General features: G+C 56.3%; 2 protein-coding genes across 4 annotated transcripts; one reads left to right on the plus strand and one right to left on the minus strand.

The window, feature by feature from the left end:
- Positions 1-32: 32 nt before the first annotated feature.
- Positions 33-15,332, minus strand: CLSTN3 (calsyntenin 3). Of its 2 annotated transcripts, XM_055710839.1 has the most exons (18): positions 15,154-15,332; positions 12,231-12,353; positions 11,091-11,286; positions 10,404-10,612; positions 9,960-10,109; positions 9,119-9,304; positions 8,381-8,650; positions 7,973-8,085; positions 7,731-7,893; positions 6,574-6,630; positions 5,619-5,776; positions 5,288-5,436; positions 4,590-4,816; positions 3,346-3,516; positions 2,606-2,751; positions 2,339-2,474; positions 819-1,036; positions 33-734 (listed from the first exon to the last, which is right to left on the minus strand). In XM_055710839.1, the coding sequence occupies exons 1-18, from the start codon at positions 15,236-15,238 to the stop codon at positions 567-569; spliced, it is 2,925 nt and encodes a 974-aa protein (XP_055566814.1). In that variant the 5' UTR covers positions 15,239-15,332; the 3' UTR covers positions 33-566. The 2 variants fall into 2 exon arrangements, with proteins under 2 accessions (XP_055566814.1, XP_055566815.1); XM_055710840.1 differs by lacking the exon at positions 6,574-6,630.
- Positions 15,333-16,191: 859 nt separating this feature from the next.
- RBP5 (retinol binding protein 5) lies at positions 16,192-17,905 on the plus strand. Of its 2 annotated transcripts, none has more exons than XM_055710888.1 (4): positions 16,192-16,349; positions 16,583-16,761; positions 17,228-17,384; positions 17,775-17,905. In XM_055710888.1, exons 1-4 carry the CDS (start codon positions 16,277-16,279, stop codon positions 17,786-17,788), a joined length of 423 nt encoding a protein of 140 aa, XP_055566863.1. In that variant the 5' UTR covers positions 16,192-16,276; the 3' UTR covers positions 17,789-17,905. The 2 variants fall into 2 exon arrangements, with proteins under 2 accessions (XP_055566863.1, XP_055566864.1); XM_055710889.1 differs by having other exon boundaries at positions 17,228-17,329.
- The last annotated feature ends 1,621 nt before the right edge of the window (positions 17,906-19,526 follow it).

The raw sequence follows: 19,526 nt of genomic DNA on the forward strand, positions 1-19,526 counted from the left end.
CTTGTAGTGAAAAACTGCAGAAGCCCTGAACATTTTATTTGAAATCCATTTATTTTAAAATCCACTTTGTTTCCTCATCCTTCTTACCTTCATTCATTTAGTTTAGGAGTATCAACAATTTTACAAAGCGACACAAGCTGCAGTGGTTTGGGTTCGGGTTTTTTTTGCATGAAACAAGAATAAACCTCAAACGACAACATTGAAAAAATATACAATATATATATATAATATCTGGGGAGGGTTGTGAGACCCCACTCTGAGCCCTATGGCTGGCTCCTCCATCCAAATTCCTGTTCTTTCCAAGCCCCTCCTTCCTCATCGCAGTTTGACCTGTGCCACTGTCATGTGCAAGTGCCCTAACACATGTTTCTAGAGAGCCAGATGGGGGGGTCAATAATGTGGGGGAGGTCCACAATGGGAATGGCAGAAGACGAAGGAACATGGGAGGCAGAAATGATGATTGAGGGAGGAGCGCATGTGTACACGGTGGGGGAAGGAAGAAGTTAGACACCTCTTCCTTCCAGCCATGTTTCTGGGGGATCCCTTGGACTGGTGTTTTAAAGCTCCTAGTAGCGGTGAGAGCCATCGCTTTTGCCGATGTGTCGGTCATCCATGTCATTGCTGTCTGGGGAGTCGGGTGTCTCCGAGTCGGTGCTGTCATCTTCATCCTCCGTGCCCTTGCTAGCTCTGCCTTCGCTGCTTTCTGCTGCTCTCTCCTGGCAGCTCTGGTAGGACTGGGGTGGTGAGACATGGGGTAAGGGGAAGGATCTGGCCACCTAGCTGCCAGCCCAGCCCCAGACACAGTGGCTGCTCCTCACCTCCATGGGGTTGACTATGATGGTGAGGGCTGAGTCGTCCCAGAACATGTCGCTCTCTTTGCCTCCAGTGCTCATGTGCCCAACTTCGGCAGCCCCAGGAACCTCTTGCCCTGCTCCCCGCCGGTGGAGGGAATGGATGCGCAGGATGCCAAGGATCACCATGAGTGCCAGAAAACCCACACACACCACAATGATGACAGTGGCAGCACTGGGGACCACTTTGGAGAAAGAAAATGAGAAGACATGGTTAGAGTCTGTCACAGTAACATGCATTTCCAACCTGACCAGGAGCTGGGGTTCCTGGGTGGAGCCTGGAGTTTCTGGTCTAGGCAGGAACATATCCTGACTTTCCTGCTCCCCTGAGCACAGGCAGTTCCCGCCTTCAGCTGCTGCATCTTCGCTTGAGGCCTGCATGGTTTTCCAAGATGCCTACATTCGGGTGTCCTCTGGTGCCATCCTGGCCTGTAGACTGCACGTCTTTTATCTACAGAGCTCACCGATATACGCTGCACAGGAGGGAGAAACATGCTGGGGCGAGCCCCTAAGGGCACTTGGATGCTTTTTGAGGGTGTGATTCCTGTGCAAGCACTAGAGAAAGAAGGGAGCCAAAAGAAGTCTGAGCAGGGGCAGAGGTGAGGGCTATGGTGGCCATCTACTTAATGCCATGGTCAAAGCCTGGTTTCTCCACAGGAAAAAACTTGAGATTCATCCAAGACCCCTACGCAACTCCCCCCCCTTTGCTCTAGGCCTGCAGGCTGAGCCTCACCTCTCCAGACACCCCCCTTCCCTGCAGAACCAACCCAGGCCCCCCGTGGGTTCGGCTGGGGCTGCTGGGGGCCACAGGGGCAGCTCTTCCTCCTCCTACACAATGGGGCAGGGCTGGAGAGGCAAAGGCTGGGCTGGTGCTGGCCCAGCACATGCCGGCCGGCCCCGCGATGCTTGTGGCACAGGGCTGCCAGCACAGACCAACAAGGCTCAGCTCTAGTTTTCAGGCTTCTCTCTCCTCTGTTTCAGGGGCAAGAATCCTCCTTTTGTCTGTGTGGTGCCGTCCCCTACATTTATCTGCCTTGCTGACCACCACCCAGTCCCATCTCTTTTTTTTCTTTTTTCTTTAAAGATGGTGGCAGTCTTGTTTCTCTTGTTTCTCTCCTGCTCTTGAAGCTTCTTTCTGAAATTATGTTACCCAAGCCTGCATAGCACCTTTGCAAGGTGCAGGATGAAACCGTACCAGCTTACGGTTGTTATTTTTAGACCTTCTCAGGTGTAGATTTCAGACTGCTTCTACATCAAGAAAGCAACACACCAAAAGAGGAGGATTGTTGTACCAAGCTCTAAAACACAATTTGACACAAGAGTGCAGGTCGTTTGCTAATGGCGAGTGGGACAGGGCAGTAGGATGAGAACTCAATAACATGGGTACAGGGAGCCTGAAAGGAATCCTCTGCTGTGGGTTCCACCAGGATATCAGAAAATTGGCACCCTGACCTAAAGGAATAAACTCAAAAGATAGTGTCACGTACTTGGGTTATTACGGGTGCTTGCCAAACTGTGCCCAGATAACTCCGGGGGTAAATGGTGGCCTTGGTGCATGAACTGCTGGGAACTCAGAATATGGTTAGGGTGAGCAGCTCGGTTCATGTTGTGGAGGACATTCACCTGCAGAAAGACCAGACAAAGAGAGACTCAGCCCTGTGTTCATGGTACACTCCACACAGTGCATGTTCCCGTCCACCATGTCCTCTCCATGCATGCACAAGTACACATATGTGCATGCATTGCTCTTGTACCTCAACAGTAAACTCATTGCTGGAGTAGCGTCCGTTCATCTCAGTGCAGGACAGGTGAAACTTCCTTTCATAAAGAGCAGCACCATGGCTGACGTGGTACGAGACTTGGCGTAGTATTTCCTCATAAACTGCAATGCTCTCCACGCCTGAGACAAGAAGAGAGAGTTGGTGTGGGGTGAGGAAGCTCCTGCTCCAGAGTCATCTGGCATCGTAACCTCATAGCAACCAGGAGCTACAGAGGAATCCAAGGCAATGTTGGGTTCATTAATTTTAGGAAGGGAGCAGAAATGGAGCTGGCTGCAAAGGGCCTGATGAAATCCCTGCTTGCATTGCTAAACAAGGCGAAGGGAAGGAAGGATTAAGAGCAACAGCCCTGTTAAATTCTGGAGAGGACAATAGCGTTGTACCGGTCCACAACCTGTGGGACGTGCCGTTCCCCAGTTGTGTCCTGTAAACTGCCGCTGGCACCCAAGACCACCAGACCCCAGGGAGTAAGTCAGGAGGGGTGACACAAGCCTGGGTGAGGGCTCGGACACCATGCCCTAGCACCATGTGCTGGACGAGCAGCCCTGTCCCCAAGAAAATGGCATGGGACTTCCCAAAGCCAGGAATTTGACAGACGGTTACATCGCAGAGGCTCGCAAAGTACACCAATGCATCACTAACATCGGGCTACGTGCTTCTCCCAGCGCTGCCGGAGGGGCCGCTGGCATGGTCAGCTGTGGCCAGGAGGGACATACCAGTGATGGCCAGGTAGGCAGAGGTGTTCGCAAGCTCCAGGCCCCGCTGCTGCAGCAGAGCCCCATCCAGCAGCAGATACTCCCTCTCTGGGTCCAAGTCATCTCCTACCAGCGAGATCTCGCAGCCGTCCAGGTTGTGCACAATCTCATCCGACATTCGGGTGTCTGTCACTGGGGCGCAAGCAGGAAGAAAACAGGGCCAGAAAGCCAGCCAGCCATCAGTGAAGGCAGGAGTTACTCAGAGTGGTACCCACTTACTTAAAAATGTTCACATCATACCTAATGACTTTTCTCTGGCTAGCACTGACCTTGAGTAAAATTGCTGTCAGCCTAATTACTTGTTGGAGGAGTTCACTGGTTCTAACGACATTATTTATGCACATAATAAAGTCACTTTATTTTGGAACAACATATTATCAGACTGGTTCATGATAACACATCTTGGCTGTAAGGACTCTGTTGACAGTGACAATGTGCAAATTAGGAACAATCCTATCACACGTTCCCAGACCCTGAGTGCTTTTGAAAGATTTCCCCTGTCTCGGGACTGCTAGTTACCACGGCTGAGATCGTACCTTCTTTAAAATGGCAACCACATTCAACGGCTACCTGCTTTCAGCAGGGCTAACATCAACGTAACCATCACAGGAGGAAAGGCAAAGCTGCTAAACAGAAAACTGAGCAAAAAAATCCATTACCAGAGGAGAGATGAAAGAATTGAAAGGACATGTAAAGCACAAAGTGCAGGGAAATAGTCTGAGAATGATGGAGAAAAACGGAGGGACAAGATATTATAGGGTGTGAGGAAACTGACTGGAGAATTCATGGGAATAAGTGATGCAGGAGGAGACGGGAGGATGCAACAAATGAGGAAAGCAGGAGAGCAAGAAGCAGGAGGAGACTGAGTAAGTGCAAGAGTGGAGAGGGTAGCAGGCAGGACATCCAGCCCGTGCTGAATTCAATAAAGGGAAATGTAGGTAAAATGTGAAAGGGATTAGGAATAAGCAGCCTGGGAAAGGAGGAGAGAATGAGGCAAAGGAACCCGGTAGATAGAAAAAATACAGGGAGGAGCAGAAAGGGATAAGAACTGATTAGCCTACATATTGATAGACAATGTGCCGTGCTACTATATTTTTAAACTCTCTATTTTAGGTGTAACAAGGGGCTCTACTTCCTCTGCAGGACAGCAGCTTGTGTAGGTCCTTCCAGTTTGTCTCTCACACCTCACCCTGTGCTCCACTCACCAGTACTGTGCCAGTTCTCATCCTTCTTGGCCTCCACCTGGTGAGAAATAGAGCAGGTGATCTGGAGGTTGGGGAACAGGGGGACCCCATCTGGAGCCTCAAAGTCTGATGCAGGATGAGCAAAGTGGGTGTTGCCACTCAATAGGATCTGGGGGGCATCCGGCTGTAGCACCACAACATAACCTTCCACATCAGGAATGGAGACACAGGACTCTTCACTGAAACACCTGAAGGAGAGCAGTAGAAAGCATCAGTTGGCCCAAGCTTCCACCAGCAACACCATGAAAGAACACCTCCTGCCCGTTACTGCCAGCAAAGAGAATAGCCTTTCTCTGGTAGTCTTCCTAAAGCTTCCCTATAACCTGCTGTGCGAGACAGGGAAGGAATGCCTTCCCTACAAAGACAGTGGTAGGAATGACATCATCAGCTTTCAGGTAGCTTGGTCACATCCACACATCACAGAGAAAGCCAGCCCACGTGCCTGGAACAGCAGGTGGGAAGGTGGAAGTTCTGCCACCCGCACAGACACCAGGACCCAGCGTTATCTGGGTACGGGATGTGATGTTTTCAGCAAGACTTCAACCCATTTCGAGACCATCCACTAGAATTAAAATAGAAGGTGAAGGAGTGCAATTCCATTCAAAAGAGAGGCAACCTGCTGGCTACACTTGGCCAGAGGTGCTACTTTGTCCACTTACTTGACGGTAGTGGTGAGCCTGAGTGGCCGGACCCCAGGGGTAGCAAAGCGCAGTGAATTCATGTAGGCCACATGCTGGATTGCGTGGTTGAAGGTTTCCACATCGTCACCCTCCAAGGTGAGCAGGGACTGAGAGGGGTTCACATGAACCTAGAGGTGGAAGAGAAGAAAATACTCAGGACTCCTTGGCAAATGTCAAGAGTTCAGGCTAACAGAGATGCAAAGGAGAAAGGTGGGGAGTTGTCCAAGGTGGGGGAGCAGGCAAAGTCCTGGGAAGCAAGGCTGGGGAGGAGAGTGGAGGAGACCCATGCAAGCTGGGCAGATGGGCATACCTTCATCCCTTTGCCCAGACTGTCGAAGTCACTGTAATCAAGCCCCTCACGGCAGGCATACAGGCATTCAATAACCTCCCGGCTCTCCAAGCTACCAGGGCGCACAGTGAAGCCAGCCAAGTAACCATGGAAGTAGTGGTGTATCGACAGAGGATCTCCTGAGGGAAACATGGGAGGTGGAGGGTGTGAGAGACACAGCGAGGAAGAGTGCAAAACCAATAAAAGCAACAGTGTGAGGGACACACAGATGTTACGGGAGGTAGAGGGAAGCAGAGGGGTGCATGGGGCAGGAAAAGTAGACATGGAAAAGACAAAGACGACAAAAGCAACAGTGTGAGGGACGTACAGATGTTAAAGGACACAGAAAGAGACAGAAGGGTGCACAGGACATGGAAAAGCAAAGACAAGAAGACGGGGGATGCTGAAGTAAAAAGATGACAATTTGTTGGATTCTAGATGGGGGAAGGTGAGAAGGACAGACCAATGGGAAGACTAGGGCAGTGAACAGTGGGTAGCGTAGAGAAGTTTCTGCAAAACTGCTGAATGCCAGATGGAAACAATTTCTTGTCCCCTTCTTACTCTGCTTCCTGTGAGGGCTTTTAAAAGAAACTGTATGTTCCATAGACAGTCAGGGATGAGGTGACATCTCCTGATGTCTCTAATGGCTATTGTGTTCTTCAGAGACCAACTTTAATGATCAGGCATGAGGACTGTTTCTCCACACAAAAAGCAGACTCCATCTCTCAAAGCAGGCTGTAGTCCTCCTATCAGCCTTCTCATGCTCCACAGATATCAAGGTGCCAAGGACCAATCTCCCACATAAGGGCTTTCCTCCCAAGATGGGGGGAGGTGGCAGGACGGGAGCGGGGGAGCTGCACGAGGAAGGCACCATGCAAGAAGTGATAGTCATGCACAATGAAGAGGGGAAGAGAATCGTCTTCTCTCTTCTCCCTACCTTGTACAGCATCAGTAGAGTTCTCGCTTCCTTTGATTTTCTCTTTGTTTTTCTCCTCTGCAAAAGGAGAGCATTCAGATGAGCAGTAAGGCATTGGGAAGGGGTAGTTACAGGGTCAGGCAAGTGCCTGTACAAGTGCCTGCCTTGGCCAGTCCGAAAGATCAGGTCTGGGCTCATGTGCCCAGCAGTGCACCCTTCAGCCCTAAAGCCAGCCCATCACACATGAAAGAGGGCCGAGTGCCCCCGTGGAGGGGGTGGTGAGACTCCAGGATGAATAACTGCTACAAGGGAGAAAGTGTAGTTGGGCTGTTTGCTCCTCCTTTCCCAATGATAGCTGTTTGGGGAATTAATTGATTTCCATTTATGGAACATGCTCCTACCCATGTTCACAACAAGCCACGTTCTCAACACCCCTTTGAAACTGACGGTTTCACAAAGGTGTCCCATGCTGGTTAACATTTGTTGGTTGCAAAAGGCCAGTCGAGAGCACAGAGCTGTGGAAGGGTCCCTGACCTGGAAGAAGCAGTACAACAGTAAAGATCTGATCTTGCTAGAAAATTCTGCTGGAGCGAAGGCAAGCGACAGGCAGATTCTTCTAGTTCTGTCCTGCTTCAGTCTTGCAGGAGAACTGAAAGACCAGGGAAATGAGGATTTACATCTCCACAGAACAGGTTTTAATCTGGTAGTGGCTTAACTACACTCCTAACTTGATCTTTGTCCTCCAACCCAATTCCTCTACAGAAGGATTTGTGATTTCTTCATATGGACCTTCAAGACACAGAAATCCCCTTTGGTACACCTGGCAGCACAAACAGTACCGCCTGCTTTCTAGTGAAAAGCGCTGACAGAAACACCAACACCTGAACGAGGTGCAGAGTTTCAACTGCACTGACACTGCCTGCTATGGCAGCGTCCATCGCATGTTCTACTGCTGTGGGCACGAAGCTGCCAGTGCCGCTTGTCCCTGAGCTATCGCTTCCATGGCCTGCTGGCTTGGTGTGCGAGGAAGGAAGGAGCCATGCTGGCATCAGTGCCAAGAAGGCAAGAGGGCTGCAGTGCAGTTTGCACTGTTCAGTATTGGGTGGTGGTTCTTTCACCTCTTCTGGCTCTCCCTCCATGCCTCCGTTTCCCGTGTGGGTGAGGGTGCAGGCACTCACCGCTCCAGCAGGCTCCGATCATGAGTGAGGGCTCCTGCCGTGGTGGGTGGATGAGGCCATTGTCGTGGATGAGGGCAGGGTCATAGGAGACGCCATCCACGTAGAGCGTGACGGTGGGGAACTCCAGGTTGAGGGCATAGTGGTGCCATTCATCATCGCAGACCTGCGGCAGGCAGCAGCCAAAGGGGTCAGCCAAGGGCAGAAAGAGAAGGGACACAGGAGGAGACAGACGCTTTCCTCACCTGCTCGAGCTTCCAGAGGAATTTCACAGGCCTCGCACTTTCCAGCAGTGGCCAGTAGAGGAAAGCAATCCGGCAGCCGTGCACAGTCAGAGAGTAATGCGAGTAGCCATCCTCTGCCGAGGGCAAGCACAGGGGTCACCCACCACAGCCCAGAGGGGCCATGCACCGCACCCCTGCACCTCGGAGCCAGAGCCCAGAAGCATGGGCTAGCCTGCACGCCTGGTGCTTGCCCCGCAGGCTCCAGCGGCTTGGCCGCTCCCAGAAGTGACACCCAAAGCTGTGTTCCTAAGGAGGGACCCCTGCCCAGGTCCTGCCGTGGGACACCAGAGATCTCCCCCTGCAGGGACAACCCCCTCTAACAAGTCAGAGGCAGTGGGCAGAAGCATCACTCCGGGAAAAGCATCTCACCGCTCTGCACTGTGCTGCAGATCACTGTCTCCTCTTCCCGCCTGCCTTTGCTGGGCACCACGGCGTGCTTCATCCACAAAGACAGGGTGAAGTGGTCACTCAGCCCCTCGTGGGCATTGGGCCCATTCACCATGGGCACTTGGGCAGCCTGGCTGCCGTTAAACCAGTAGATGAGGCTGCTGTCCTGGCTGTAGTGCACCGAGAGCCGCGCGGTCCAGTTCGCCATGGGGCCAGGCACGGGCAGCAGGTCAATCTCTCCCGAGGCAGCACCTACCAAGAAGGGAAGACATCAGGAATGTCAGCAGAACAGGAGAATAGGGAACTGAGAACTGGAGAACAGACCAAGAGGGTGCTGGAGGGCTCATTGTGACACCCCAGAGCCCAGGGAGAGGACGAGTTGCCTACAGCCCTTCTGTCTGGAGAAGGTTGGTGACTTTTCCGTCTGTGCTAGAGAAGTCCCATAGACTGTGGGCTGGGGCAATGCACAGAAACCTCTGCTTTCCCAGCAAGGAAGGCACAGGGAGCACAGGCAGGGTGCTCACTGCCCCTCAATGCAGCACATGAGCCAGGTGCCCTCCCAGCCCTGCTGACCACAGCAGATGCAAGGAACAGGTCCCCTAGCACCCCTGCTGTGTGAATCCCTTAGCTACCTCTGGGAACCCCTCCAGGGGAAGGGTGCCTAGAGGCATGGTTTAGCTGTGCCACAGCTGCCCTCAGCCCAGGAAAGAACCAATTCACCACAGAGTTTGCGTAGTGACTTCTCAGAGTAGTTATCCCGGTCGCAGCCCTTGGCCACATGGTTGGTCTGCAGCTCCACCGTGGCCTGGATGTTCCAGAGGGGCTCGTCGCAGGTCTCCAGGTGAATGCTGGGGAACAGTGCGAGGCTGCCTGCACCCGGTGTGTACTCAATCCTCTTGTTCCAGCCTAATGAAGAAGAGCCAAAGAGAGGGGCTAGGTCCTGCCAAGGACCCAAGGCCAGAACATTTGGCACACACACAAGTGGCATCCATGGACTAGCCCAGAAACAGAGATTTTTGGCCCTTTCCACACTGACAAGACAACATTACGCAGCTGGCATCAGTGCAACGGAAGATTTCCTAGAAGCACCAAGTCCAAATTCTCATTTTCTACAGCTAGCAGCAGTGGAGCATCACTCCTTGGATTGTCAACCCCTCTTATCAGGCAGAGCAGACATTTAGTTGTGTGGATTTCCCCTTCATTCTACAGGTGAACCTGTAGGCGTACAACACCACTGGAAAAGCCAAATATTCTCAAGATGAGCAGCCCCAATAACAATCTACGTTGAATATAGTCCTATGAGCCTTATCAAATACATAGTAGTTCACAGTAATCCAAGGAATAATTTTCCAGTGTTTGTCTTTCAGTGACTTTGCAACAGACTTAGATAGATGCCTGCTGCATCCCCTCAGATGGGACTGATGGGCTGGTGCCAGAACTGAACCATATAGATGGACATACAGATCTGTACGTTTATATACAAACGTTCGCCATGAGGAGGACCGAGCAGCAGTTCAGCAAAAGCAAAGGGAAGACCTAGCTGTGTTTGGAGGTGTCATACCCTGCCAGCTGGGCTTGCAGGTGGGTTTCACCTGGATTTCCACTTCTGCATCATCAGAAGCTCGCTTCTTTCCACAGTCATAGGCTGTCACTGTGAATTTGTAGAGATGATCCCCACTGTACTGCAGCTTCTCTGTGTTCTCGATGTTCCCTAGTTAGCAAAGCAAAGACATCAAGGGAGAGGAAAGACAGTTTCCTCAAAGATGTTCCATCTAGAAATCACTTATTTTTGATCCACTACAAAAACAACCAAGAAGGGGTTGAGTCATGCCCCCACATTGCCGCTCTGTAACAAGCTACAGCATCCCACAAAATGGCTGCTGCATCTCTGCACCAGCAGAGAGAGGTCAGCAGTGCTAGAAAATTCATATAGCACAGCTCTGCCAGCAAATGGGACTGGCGGAGAGGGAGCAGAGCAGGAGCCGGGGGGTGACATGCTTCTTACCATCATTGTCAATCAGAAAGGGAATGTTGGGGGTGAGAATCTCATAGTAGCAGATCTGGCTGTACTGTGGCGAGCAGTCTCCATCAATGGCCTCCACACGCAAGATGCGGTCGTACAGCTTTCCCTCAGTCACTGCCACTCGATACAGCTTTTCCACAAAGACAGGAGCAAACTCGTTCACATCGTTTACTCGAACGTGCACTGTGGCCCTGATGCAGAAAGTCATCAGTAAGAACTGCTCAGCTGATAAGGGGCCATTACACCACCTAAATGTCAGTGTAAGTCACTCCCCCAAAGTGCACCAGCCTGATTTTCAGCCATCAAAAGCAAGGACAAGGAAAGAAACCTTGGGTTTCAATGCAGCAATGCTGGCATGCAGGGATGTGGGCAATGGTTTCCCACCCCAGAGGAAGAGCAAAAGAAATGATAAAGTAATCCGGATCTCCTGCCCGTATGCAGCAACAGTCCTTAGACACAGCTGCCAACCAGCCCTCCTCTCCAGTGCAGTCACTCCTATGACTCAGTCAGTGAACGTTTCTCTTTGGGTTTTATTAACATGTTGAGTTACAGTATCAAGGCTAGGGAAAAATACTTCTGGCTGAAGGAAGCGTTTCCACAGCAATTTTTGTTTGTGTTTCTGTGTCAGATCGCATTTTATATCATGCGGCAATGACCACAGGGACTTACTTGTGTGATTTCTTGGTATTTGCTCCATCAGGTCCCTCTCCACAGTCATAAGCCTGGATGGTGAACGTGTGCTCCTTGTGTGCTTCACAGTCCACTGGCTCCTTGGCCCGGATCAGCCCCTCACCTGTAGCTTTGTCCAGGATCACGGCTTCAAAAGGCACCCCTGCCCCATGGATCCTGAAGCCACAGATTTCACCTGGCACCCACGAAGGCAGAGAGAAAGGGGAGAAAGAAAAGACCTGAGGACTGTGCCTTGTGCCCCCTGGCTTCCCTCTCCCATATTTTCTTCCTCCCAGGCTGACGTTCCCCTTTTGCCCCCAGTGCCACCGTTTCCAGCAGGCTGTGGCTCCCAGGGGTCCCTCCGGCCACCTCCCAGTGCCATCAGTGGTCCGGATTGCCCTCTGCTGGGGACCGCTCCCACAGCCAGGAGCCCCGACCAGCACCGAGAGACAGAGGTGGCAAGGCTCGAGGTGGTTTACTCGTGCCACACGGGCACAGCGCTGAGGGAGCACCTTACTTCTCCTCTGCATGCCCCGGGGAGGCAGGAGGCCACACACTGCAGGCAGCCAGAGCACGGGGATGCGCGGTGCCTCAGCACCCCCCCCCGGGCAGGATGTGCGCAGCACGTGGAGCGGCAGGCCTGAATCCCAAAGTTCAGCTCACAGGGACCACGTTTCCTCTCCCAGGGCCGAGGGAAGAGGCAATGAGGAAGCTCCAAGCACGGCCTAAGCCAGCACCAGGAATACAACCCTCACAAAGCCTCTTCCATGGTTACAGGGCGTTGTGCTTACTGCGAGGAGATGCGGCCCTGCCAACACAGCGTGCCCTACCAGCTTTCTCTGGCGCTCACAGACACACAGAGCTGTGCATGTGATCTTTGGAAACAGCAGAACTGCGTCAAAAAGTAGCTGGCCCCACCCTCAGTTTCTCTCCCTGAGGGAAACGGCTCACAGCATCCTAAATCAAGCTGTGCCCAAACCACCTCTAGACTTGGCTGGGGAACTCCTCTGGAGCAAGCTTCGGAGGGGATCGTTTCCTGGAGAGAGCTGGAACCCAGCACAGAGGTGAACATGTCCCTGCCTCTGCCTCTTCAGAAGGCCCCCCCTGCCCCCCAGCCTTGCAGGGCTGCTGCCCACCTACCTGCGTAGCGCAGCGGTGCGTCCTTGTCCAGTGCAAAGAGCGGTGGGTTGAGCAGGACTGTGTTGTCGTTCTCCATGACAATGCCCTGATACTCAGCTTCGATCCAGGGTTTGTGCTTGTTTGCTGAGGTGGGTTTCGGGTAAGGCATGGAGCACAGGAATGTATTAGCCATCAGTGACAGATTCAGTAGAAAAAGACCAGAATATCAACCAGTGGCAGGTAACAACCACACCTCCCCACCTTTGCTGAAAGTAAGTCTACAATAGGCTAGGAAGAAGTTATCTTTCTTTAGTTCCACTCTACATGGCTTTCAGGAGATCTCATCAGAAACAATGTGTTCCTTCTGGCCTCCTCATTACATATTACTCCTCATCTTACTAGACATATGTGGAGAGGCACCTGAGTGCCCAGGAAAGCTGGAGCAGTTAAAAAAAATATAATGAAATCAAGAGGCAGAAGTAGCCTGATTCTGGAAACACGTTGCAAACACTAAATCCTTTAGCTCATTGAAGCCATAATTAGAAGTTCCAGGATACACCTTCCCTTGGGGTGTCCCCGGGGGGGGCAAGACTTGCACACAGCCATGATCACTTACACCTTGTACCCTCTGGACTGAGGCCCAGGGACCACACGCATGCACTCAGGTACACTTGCAGCCTGGCATCCTACGCCTATAACAACCTGCTCTGAGAGCCCCCTTGCTCCTTCCTTCCCCACTCCATGGCGAGTACCATATTCCTTTGGCCCCTCCTTGCTAATCCCGTGGGCTGGAGCCCAGCCAGGCTTGGCATGAAGGCAGCAGCCAGCAGGAGGCTCTGAAAAATGTCACAGGCCCAGAAATAGCAAATTAATCTTTATCGCACAGGCTCCGGGGCAGGGAAAGGGAGAAATAAAGGGGTGGGGGTTGGGGGGGGAAGGGGAGAGGAGAAGAGGGGGGAGAGAATAAAAATCATTACAAATTAAAAACCCCTCCCCCATGCCCACTCCCTGCCAAATGAGCCTCAGAGATTATATTACATGGCCTAGTTACAACCCCTATTCCCAGATAATCCCCCACTCTCCAGCCCCCTGGAGACCAAGATTTATTACGACCAAGCAATGCTCTGAGCAGAGATGGCTTGGGCTGATGGGGAGCAGGAGATGCAGCCCTCCCCTCAAGGGCACTACTCCCAGTATGCAAATTCTTCTGCAGCACAGTATGCTCTGAAGATACTGGCATGGTATGATGCGTTGACCCCAAAGGGACTGCGTCCCTTACCACAAGCACTCCTGCAAATGGGGACGGGGGTGCGGCTGGAGCTGGGTAGGGGACCAGCGGGCAGGGCGGCAGGACAGAGCGGGGATGCACCAGGGCAGAGTGGGTAGACCCAGCCTGGCGTAGTGGCAAGGAGCGTGGGGTGGCATTTCTCCCTCATCCTATCGATTGGGATTATAGAGCATTGCGCAGGGAATCCAGAGGAACATCCGTGCTGCTCAGTATGCAGGTGGAATCCTCCCTGTGTGCATGTGCCCATGTTTCACCCCAGTCCTCCACGGCCCCCACCAGATTCCGCTCTGCAATGGCTCTGGTCCGTGCATCCCCGAGGTGGGGGCCCACAGCTACAGACGCCCGGTGTGCCCTGTTGCTGGGGTAACAAGCTGGTGGCAAAGGGAGAAATCCTTCGCTGCATCCACCTGCAACTTGGGAATAACCAACCCGATCTCTCGGGAAATGAGTTCCTAGAGATCAGAAAAACATTTGGGGAATATTTTTAGAATACAGACTCCTGCCAGCTTCGAGAAAGCTCCCATCAATTTGAAATAATTTGCCAAAGGTGGGTAGAGGTTTCAGGGTGTAAATTCACAGAGAGAGAAAATCCAGAGCACAAGGGGCCTCACCTTGCCACAGGGCCCCAGCACCAGAGTGACACAAATGAACGCCCCTGCCAACGCCAGCACCGCAGAACGCGGTGCCCACCCTGCAGCCTGGTGAGCACCCCAAGGTGCCGCATTCCCACTGACCCCAGCCTCCTGGATCTTCTCACTTTCTCCCACGCTGCTGGGTTATTGACGCACTGACTCCCCTCAGATGAATTTCTCACACCTGCCTCTACAGCCATAGGCCTGGAAACCAGCTCTGCCCATCGCCCTGCGGCTTCAGAGAACATCTGCATTCAGGGCGTCACAACTGTAGCGTTAGGGTTGGGGGGGGTTTACGTATTTAGCACATAAAATACTGTTTTATATAAGCAACCTGCATTGTTACTGCATAACGGCGTAATTCCTATTGACAGATTGTGGATGGATGAGCAGGAATTGGAAGATGGAGGTGGGGGACGTGTGTTGGAGGTGGCTGGAGAAGCAACACATTCTCTGTGCACACGCAAGGGAGGGAAAGCTGGATCCACACCACGGCGACAGAAACAAAAGCAAGGCGAGCGGGTGGGAAAGGGGAAACACGAGGGGAATGCTAGGAGGAGAAGGAGGAATGGAGGAAAAGCAGCTGCAGGAGACCAAGGGAGAAAGTAGGGAGATGAAATGGGATGGGATGGGGTGGGATGGGGTGGGATGGGATGGGGCAGGGTGGGATGCGGTGGGACAGGGTGGGACATGGCAGGGTGCGGTGGGGTGGGATGGGATGCGGTGGGATGGGGCAGGGTGGGATGCGGTGAGATGGGGTGGGACGCAGCGGGATGCAGTGGGGTGGAGCGGGATGCGGCGGGATGGGGCAGGGTGGGGTGCTGTGGGATGCGGTGGGATGCGGCGGGACAGGGTGAGATGCGGTGGGATGCGGAAGCCCGAAGAGGCGGAAAAATCCGGAGCCGGCGGGGACGCGGGGTGCCCGGCAGCAGCGGGCGGGGGGCAGAGCGGAGCGCCGCGGGCAGACCGCGCCTCAGCCCCCCGCCCCGGGGCCTCGCCGTGCCGGGCCGTGCTCGCCGCTCACCTTTGTTGGAGGCGCCGCCGGGCAGCGCGGCGCAGAGGCAGAGCAGAGGGAGCAGGACGGCGGCGCGGGGCCGAGGGGCGCCCATGGCGGCAGCGGGTTGCAGCCCGGCCCGCGGCCCCGCTCCCGCACCCGGCCCGCACCCGCCCGCGCCCGGCCCGGCCCCGCCCCGCCACTGCAGCATGACGTCACGGGCGCGGCGGGGGCCGCGGGGGTCGGCAGCCAATGGGAGGGGCCGCCGCGCCAGGTGCGGCGGGGGGGGGGGCGCGGGGCGGGGCCGGGAGGGGCGGAGCCGGGGGAGAGGGTTGGGTGGGGCGGGGCGGGGCCAGGCGATGGGACGGAGCTGCGGAGCGGGGGTGCAGGGCGGGGCGGGGGTGCCGGGCCGTGCGGGGCTGAGGTGCAGTGTGCTGCAGGGCAGGGCGGGGCGAGGGGGTGCAGGGGTGCGGCGCGGAGCGGTGTGCTGTGATGCGGGACGGTGCGGAGCGCTGCGGAGCGGGACGGCGCGGTGCAGCCGCTGTTTTCCCTCTCACTGCAACCCGGCCAGGGCAGGGAGCGGGCCGAGGGCTGGGGGCGCCTGGCCGTGCTGGGCCTGGGGGCTTCGAGAGGGAAGGGAGGGGCCAGCCGGGGCCGGGGGTGAAGCGATCGGGGGGGTAGCGGTGAAGGGGGTGCGGATCGCACCCGCCCCCCGCCCGGCCCGGGCTCGGCAGAGCGGAGCTGCCGCCCGCGTCGTGTGCCCTGGACGGGGCGGCCGGGCCGGGGGCAGCGCGGGCCGGGGCACAGCTGGGTGGAAGCCCGCAGCCGCGGCGCCGCGGGGGCAGGAGGGGCAGGTTTACGGTGGGCCCGCAGCCCGGGGTTTAACCCCGGCAGCCCCCGAGGAGGGCGGAGGGTGAGGCGGGGACCTGCCGCTCCCGGCCCCCCCCCCCGCCGAGCTGGCGATGCGGACAGCGGGGGCAGTCCCGGCCTTTTCCGCGCCCCCCGGCGCGGGGACTTTTACGGCAGCGGGGGCCCGGGAGCGGGGCGGCCCCGCAGCCCTCCGCAGCCCCCCCCGCCCCGCCCGGCCCGGCCCGCACGCGCTGCCCGGCCCCTCTCCGTGCCCTGCGCTGCCCGCCCGGCCGTGCCCCCCGGGATGCCCCCCAACCTCACCGGCTACTACCGCTTCGTCTCCCAGGAGAACATGGACAACTACCTGCGCGCTCTAGGTAACCCACCCGCCTCGCCCCCTCCTTCCTCCCCTCTTGCGCCTCTAAAAACACCAGAAAGGGGTTGAGAGCTCCCCCCCCTTCTGCCCGCGACCACCGCCTTTGTGCAGCGGGAGGGGGCAGAGGGGTCACGGCTGGGGGTCCCTGGCTGAAAGAGTGGAGGGGCTCTGCGGGGGTGCTGCTGGGGGGGGGGGGGGGGCCGGTCACCCATAGGTCTTCCCCTCCCCCTCCAGATATCAATGTGGTCCTGCGAAAGGTGGTTTGCCTCCTGAAGCCCGATAAAGAGATCATCCATACTGGAAATCACATGGTCATCCGCACGATCACCTCCCTGCGGGACTACGTTATGGATTTTGACCTGGGAGTCCAGTTTGAGGAAGACCTGGGACCTGTGGATGGACGCAAGTGCCAGGTGAGGAGTCCATGCAGTGCCCTTGGGGAACGTGTGTGTGTGTGTGTGTGCGCGCGCATGTGTGTGTGTGCACAAGAACTTGCTCAACTTTTGTTTCCCAAAGAGCTGAGATGCTGGCTGGGAGCTGGCATGCCCCTGCAGGCCCAGGAGCAGGTTCTGGGTAAACCACGGCAGCACGGGTGGGTGCCAGCCGGGCAGAACCCCAGCGCTCTGGGGCCCAGGGGTGCTGTCCTCTGAGCAAAGCCCTGCGGAGCCGAGTGGCAGGGCAGTACTCTGTTGCACTTGGAAACCGGAGGGTCATTCACTCCCCACAGAGCATCAGTTCCAAGCAGCCACCAAAGCAACACCAGATCAGGGGCTGCCTCTGAAAATGTGTCTGAGAAAAAGAGTGTCATGGCTGGAAAGCTGTACTGCCCTGACACACTTGCCTTGGGACAACGTCTTCCCTTCTCCTCCTTTTTTTCAGACAACTGTCTCCTGGGAGGGGGATCAGCTGGTGTGTGAGCAGCTAGGAGAGAAGAGAAACCGAGGCTGGAGGCACTGGCTGGAGGGGGACAAGCTGCATCTGGTGAGGACGCAGCTTGCTAAAATCCCAGTTGCAGTGGGTGGGGGACACAGACAGGGTGAGTGCTGTGGGATCTAAGCCAGCCACGCAGCTTCCTGCCAGCTCCTCTCAGACTTCAGCCCCGTCTCCGCGGGGCAGCCACTGCTGCACACAAACATCCACCTCCAGGGTTTAAAAGTTAACGCAGCTTGACAAAGGCAACAGCCCGTCCGTGTGCCCTGCCGCCTGGCCCATCCGTGCCACCTGGCCCAATCTCTGCTGCCTGGCCCATCTGTGCTACCTGGCCCACTGGGGCTTTGGGGGGTTCAGGAAGACCACACAGCAGCATCTCACCTGCGTGACTCTGGCAAGCACAGGGAGGGCAGGCAGGGCTGCAGTGGCAGCAGCTGAGGAGGGAGAGAAGTGGGGGATCCAGCCTAAACTCCTCTTTTGCCTCCCCTTTCCCCAGCATATGACTGTTGAAGACGAGGTCTGTGTCCAGGTTTTCCAGAAGGTGAAGTGAGCGCTGCCTGACCAGGACCCCACTCCTGAGGGCAAACTGCCCCATGCTGAAAAAGAACCGAGACCTGAGCGAGTCGAGCCCCCTGCAGCAGCATGCTTTCTTTGGCCCCTCAGAGCTGGGATGGGATGGGATGGGCCAGGCTGGGATGGGATGCCATGGACCGGGCCAGGATGGGACGCCATGGGTTGGGATGGACCTGGCCAGGATGGGATACAATGGGTCAGGATGTGCCAGGGGGGATGGGATGCCATGGGCTGGGATGGACTGGAATGGACCTGGCCTGGATGGGGTGCCATGGGCTGGGATGGACTGGAATGGACCTGGCCTGGATGGGGTGCCATGGGCTGGGATGGACCGGGCCAGCATGCAGTGGGCTGGGATGGACCTGGCGAGGACACGATGCTATGGGTCAGGATGTGCCAGGCCGGGATGGGATGTGATGGGCCAGGATGGCCTGAGCCGGTGTGGGATGTGTTGGGCCAGGATGGACCGGGCCGTGGTGCGATGCGATGGGCCGGGATTGGCCCGGACCGGGGTGAAATGCGATGGGCCGGGATAGCCCGGGTCGGGGTGGCTCGGACCGGGTCGGCCCGCGGGCAGGGATCCCGGCTGGGCCGGGCGAGAGGCGGGGAGAGGCGGTGGGCAGGGCGGCGGGGCCGGCAGCGCTCGGAGGCTCCTTTCAGAATAAGAGCGGGGCGGGGAGGAACGGGGCGGGGGCTGCTCCAGGCGCGGCCGGCCCCCAGGGCCGCCTCCTGCCTCCCCCGCCTAGGCCAAGCCCCCGGCTCCCGGGGAAGCGAGGGCTGATGCCCGGGCGGGCGGCGGGGCTGAGCCTGCCGCTGCTGCGGCCACCGGCACCCGCCGTCGGCTCGGGGCCCCGGGGCGCCACGCTCCTCCCAGCGCCCTGGGGTCCCCCGGCAGGACGGTGGGAAGCAGCGCTTGGCCTCCGGAGTCGGGGACTCGCACGTGGCGGTGCGAAATCCTTGCGCTGCTCCCCCGGGAAGGTCCCGGGGGTGAGGAGGATCCCGGCTTTCCTGGGGTAAGAAGCCACAGCCACCGGCTTCGGCCCCAGCAGCCCTGGGCCCCCCTACAGCCATCACAGCTGCCCTGCTTCTCCGAGACCAAGGGACAGCACTGGAGGAGGCCAAGTCCCCTGCAAAGCCAGCCCGGTGCCAAAGGCAGAGGCGTCCTTCCGCGCAGAGAGCTGACAGGACATGCAGGAGCCCACAGGCAGCTATTTCTGAAGGGCACTTGTGGTTGCCCCCACAGCAATAGGTTGAGGAGCAGTGTACGTAGAAGCATGTGGCTGCTGACACCGCGAACCAAGAGGCAGGCAGGTTTTGAAAACACAGGCCCTCCTCAAGCTGAGAAAATGCAATTTCTTTCTTCCAGCAGCTCATCTAAAAAGTAGTATTTTCCAAAGAGCTTCTTCTCAGGGAACTGCAAAGATGAGTGCCATGGGAAATGCGTTACTGCAGAACACGGGATAAGCAAGGGGTTGGGGAGCTGCAGCTGCACCTATAGCTCCAGCCTCTGGCCCCTCAGCATTGCCTCTGAGGGCATCCCAGGCTGCAGCACCCTGTCAGCACCCACAGCACCCACCACCCAGCATGCCATTCATCAGCTCTATGCAGACCTCTACAATACACCATTCCTTCCAGCATAAGGAGCCTCTACATGATCTCCATTGCATCCCGTGGT

The sequence above is a fragment of the Falco cherrug genome, chromosome 5, assembly GCF_023634085.1.
Source record: "Falco cherrug isolate bFalChe1 chromosome 5, bFalChe1.pri, whole genome shotgun sequence".
Taxonomy (NCBI): Eukaryota; Metazoa; Chordata; class Aves; order Falconiformes; family Falconidae; genus Falco; species Falco cherrug.

Coding starts and splice junctions, on each gene's coding strand:
- CLSTN3 (XM_055710839.1), bottom strand. CDS start 15,238: ATGGGCGCCCCTCGGCCCCGCGCCGCCGTCCTGCTCCCTCTGCTCTGC. Junction 4,817..5,287: donor AGGCTCACCACTACCGTCAA/GTAAGTGGACAA, acceptor GCTCTCCTTCAG/GTGTTTCAGTGAAGAGTCCT. Junction 735..818: donor TCATAGTCAACCCCATGGAG/GTGAGGAGCAGC, acceptor TCACCACCCCAG/TCCTACCAGAGCTGCCAGGA.
- RBP5 (XM_055710888.1), top strand. CDS start 16,277: ATGCCCCCCAACCTCACCGGCTACTACCGCTTCGTCTCCCAGGAGAAC. Junction 16,350..16,582: donor CAACTACCTGCGCGCTCTAG/GTAACCCACCCG, acceptor CTCCCCCTCCAG/ATATCAATGTGGTCCTGCGA. Junction 16,762..17,227: donor TGGATGGACGCAAGTGCCAG/GTGAGGAGTCCA, acceptor CCTTTTTTTCAG/ACAACTGTCTCCTGGGAGGG.